At 41.3% G+C, this 4,259-nt stretch overlaps 1 protein-coding gene across 2 annotated transcripts in view; it reads left to right on the forward strand.

The window, feature by feature from the left end:
- ACER2 (alkaline ceramidase 2) overlaps positions 1–4,259 on the forward strand; it is a 43,466-nt gene that overhangs the window by 5,252 nt on the left and 33,955 nt on the right. For both annotated transcript variants that reach the window (XM_017730596.1, XM_017730595.1), the window contains exons 2-3: positions 1,756–1,870; positions 2,748–2,889. In XM_017730596.1, the coding sequence (XP_017586085.1) occupies positions 1,795–1,870; positions 2,748–2,889 (218 nt within the window). In that variant the 5' untranslated portion in view covers positions 1,756–1,794. The remainder of the gene's footprint in view (positions 1–1,755; positions 1,871–2,747; positions 2,890–4,259) is intronic.

Raw genomic sequence — 4,259 nt, forward strand, 5'->3', positions numbered from 1 at the left:
CACAGCGAAAGATTTTATTATTTAGCATTATTTTCCTTTTCCCGTGTGTTTGTTAAATAAATAGTTTTATCTCCTTCACTTTCCTTTGAGGAAAATTTATTTTTTCCCGAACCTGGTGGGGGAGGGTGCCTTCTCTCAGAGGATATATTTCTAAATTTGGCCAAACCGGAACAATTGGTCAGTTTCAGCTGTAGAGATGGAATAGTTTACTTCCAAACCAGTTGGTTTATAAGCACCTATTTTTGCCCCTTGACACTTCCCTTTGGCCTAACTGTGTCTAAAAGCCTAAGATGCGTAGAGCACTCCCAGGCCCCCAGAGGACTTGTTCATATTCCGTCATCCCTGCTGTGTAGTCTTCCTACCTGCTTTGGAGTGACAGAAGTCTTCCTGTTCTGTGTATGTATAAGAACATCATGCACTGGGATCCTGGTCCATGACTGTATTCCCAACGTTGCTGACAGTCTCTGCTGCACGGAGACCGGTGCATTTTTTTGTGAACGGAAGTTGCTCAGGTGAACCTGTTTTGTTGAGTGTGTAGGTTGCTTTACAGGAGTTAAAACAACTTGATCTGCCTCTTAAAAATCTATTCTCAGGCTGTGTTGAGAGGTGGACAACAGTAGCTGAACGAAAAAATTTGTATGTTGTTCTTGAATTACTTCTCCACTAGATTTTCATTATTGTCGGTACAAGTTTGTAAATTTTTTTTAAGATATGATCTGTCCCAAAGGAATGTTCTTGGCCCAGAGTTGTTTTCTATATTAGCTTCAGAGGAGTGTTGCTGGGGGTGGTTTTTTCTTGTGCTTGGGCTAAGCAGACAAACATGAGAAAGCTGAGGCTGGAGATTTGCCCTTTGGCCCATTGTGAAGCAGCAATAGAGTCTTTTCATAACTGCTCAGTTACTGTGCCATGGCTGGCCCTCAGCACTGGCAGCTCCTGGGAGAATCAAGTGATCACTACTACAATGACAGTTCCTGCTAATTGCTAGTGAAGTGCTTTCAGTTTTTACAGCATCATGCTTTAGGCTGTTGGTAAGCAAGAAAAAACAGAAAACATGTCTTCATTCAAATCATACATATTAAATTAAAAAAAACCCTAGGAGTGGTCTGAATTATCAGCCTTTCCACCTTCCTGTAACTAGTTTTCAGTCGTATTCAGTTGTGTACAGTGGAGAACTGAGGGAAAAGATTGAGTTGTAAAAGGACTTAAAGCTCCAGGCTCTCTCTACCCTGCACAAAAAGGGTTCTAACTCTTTTAGCCTAGTGTTGTATTTCAGACCTTCCAGACAATAGCTATTGCTCAATAAATTGACTTCCACAAAGCTTGTCTAGCTCTTCCTAGTGCCAGTACTTTCTAGTGCTTTTTCCATGCTAGGCTTGATAGCCATTGAGAGGACAGGTCACTCACTGGTCCTCAGTACCTTGATCTTGTACACTTTCTGAATTACCACAGTCTTGAATATTTGTAGATTTCCAATAAAACTCCTTTGGGAACTGACTTGAATTGTGATTTAAAGATGACTAGTCACATTTTACATTGCCAAAAGTTTTTATGCTGTTACTAATTTAATGATGTTAAACAAAACAAGTTGATGCTTTTGCAAAAACAGCTCAGCATAGGCAGAAACAAGGGCTCATAATTTGTTGAGCTGGGGCTTCACTGAATGACAAAATGTTATTATGGATGTCTTCGAAAGCCTATGGATATTTAAGATTTGTTTATTTTTTGTCTTTGAGAGACTTTGTTTTTCTTTCCTAGATAAGCAACGTCTTGTTTTTCATTTTACCGCCCATATGTATGTGCTTGTTCCGTCAATACGCAATCTGCTTCAACAGTGGAATATATTTAATATGGATTCTGCTAGTCATGGTTGGTAAGTTGGTTAGTCTGTGTTTGTCAACTCATGTGTGAACGGAGAGAGGACACTGGTTTTTCCTGCTTGCACTTGACTGTTTTTTAAAATAAAGCAATCCTGACCTCTACGGAAGCGTTTTCTTGTACATGCTTAAAGCCAAAGCAGCCGTAGTTTCTGGAGGTAAAATGACTTTTGCAAACTGAGGTTGGTGGGAAGTTCAGCTATAGTTCTGTTCCCTTCCAATCCTTCCTTGCATACTTTCTTTTTTTTTGTGTTTGGGTTTACTCTACAGCAGTGCTGGCCCTCTTTCCTCTATTGTTGCTTAAATGAGAGCTGAAGTGCCAGTGCAACTGAAGAGAGGAATAGACTGTACTGAGAAGTACAGTCTGAGAAGGCCCAAAGATGTAGATGTGAGATTCGGAAGCTTGTTCATTCCTGGAGGTACTTCAAGGGGGTAATCAGAGCCCTCTGGGGCAGTGTGACACTTTCCACCTGTAAACCTTTATCATGGAGTAGTCATCAGGTGCTGTTTTTTATCTTTGTCTTACCCATTCCTGTGCTATTGAGAAAATTTGGAAGCAGCATTTGGCTTTTATTTCTTAGTTGGTTTTGCTTTATAATTTTTCACCTGATGTTTCTTCATGCACATCTTTTCTAGTAGTAGCTGACATTTTTAGCTGCTGCTTTTGTAATGTACTTTCATAACATACTTTTCTTCATGATGAATGAGGGTATGACGAGGTAGATTGCCTGTTAGTAAAGTTGGTGCTTTTTATAACCTTTTCTAGACCAAATGGTAGCTACCATCTCCTGTGAAGTTCTAAGCAGAAGCAGAGTGTTTCAGTCTGTTACGGTACTGCAGCTGTTCATACTGTCTTTTGATTCATTCTTCCAGGAATTGGATCTGTTTATTTTCATGCCACCCTCAGTTTCTTGGGCCAGATGCTGGATGAGCTGGCTATTCTCTGGGTTCTGATGTGTGCTCTTGCCATGTGGTTCCCTAGGAGATACCTGCCCAGAGTTTTTCGAAATGACAGGTAATCATACAATCATACATCTACACTTCCATGTTTCTTGAAACTTCTTGTGCTAAACCTGCACATAATGGCACCAGGTTATCAACCTTACCACTATCACTGCTATTTTTGTTACTGGAGTATTTTACTCCATTCTCTTCCAGTTGCTTGTATCTCACTCAGCCCATTTTGTTCAGAATTCCTGAGTCTGCAGTTGCTGATGGTGGGGTTTGTGTCCTGTAACTTCAGGTGATTAGATGAGATGACTTTGGTCATTCGTCTTCAGGTGATTCATGAGATGACAGTTCCTCTGGAATTGTCTATTCTTGTTGATTCTAGGGAGACTTTTACAATGAGTAGTTTATATAACTTACAGCTAATGTAGGAGAAGCCATCTTTCACTTTTGTATATCCTGAAGTGTATATATACAAGTGAGCCCGTGAAAGTCAGTTGAATGTTCATCTGAATTTTTAAGGCAGTGGTTAAGGATGGTGTTTAGGTATTAAAAGGCTAAGTGTTTCTTTAGAAATCTATTGTTGCAAAGGAATTTTTTTCTTTTTCTTGCACGTTTAAAAAAAAAACATTATAGCCAGTTTAAACCATTTGGTTGTGGTTTGCCCCACCATAAAACCATTGTGCATGTTGTTCTTTTATGCAGTAAAGAAGTTGACGTAATGGAGAGGCTTGAATTGCAGCATCAATGTTCTCTTTGAAGATTGCTGAGACTTCTGCCTTTTGCCGTCTTACACTGTTACTCTCTGCAGGATTTTTTTGAGTTTGTTTGATTGTTGGGGGTTTTGTTTGGTTGGTTTTTTCCTGACATCTGCCAGATTAGAAGTTGCTAATGCATGGAGAGAAGTTTGGTGCCTAGACTGACCATTCCTCAAAATAGCTTGCACTGGGTAGAATGTACCTTTAATTACTGTATACAGCCTCTGTGCATGGCTCAATTCTCTTCAACATCTTCATAAATGACTTGGACTTGGACACAGGACTTGAAGGAACACTAAGTAAATTTAACGACCACTCTAAATTAGGAAGAGCTGTTAAATCCCTTGAGGGCAGAGAGGCCTCCACAAATGAGAGCAATCACCAGCCAGGTGAAGGTCAGCAAGAGAAAGTGCTGGGTTCTGCACCTGGGATGGGGCAATCCTGAATGTATGGACAGACTGGGGAATAAGAGGCTGGAGACCAGTGCTATGGAAAGGGACCTGTGGGTCCCGGTCAATGGCAAGTTGAACATGAATCAGCAGTGCCCTGGCAGCCAGGAGGGCCAACCCTGTCCTGGGGTGTTGCGGTGACCCAGCCCACTGCGGGGCTGGGGCAGCGTGATGCCAATCAATCCCAGCCCATCCCCTGGATCGAGTTTCCCCAAGAGGCAGACTCAGAG

The sequence above is a fragment of the Corvus brachyrhynchos genome, unplaced genomic scaffold, assembly GCF_000691975.1.
Source record: "Corvus brachyrhynchos isolate BGI_N302 unplaced genomic scaffold, ASM69197v1 scaffold93, whole genome shotgun sequence".
NCBI classification, from domain to species: Eukaryota; Metazoa; Chordata; class Aves; order Passeriformes; family Corvidae; genus Corvus; species Corvus brachyrhynchos.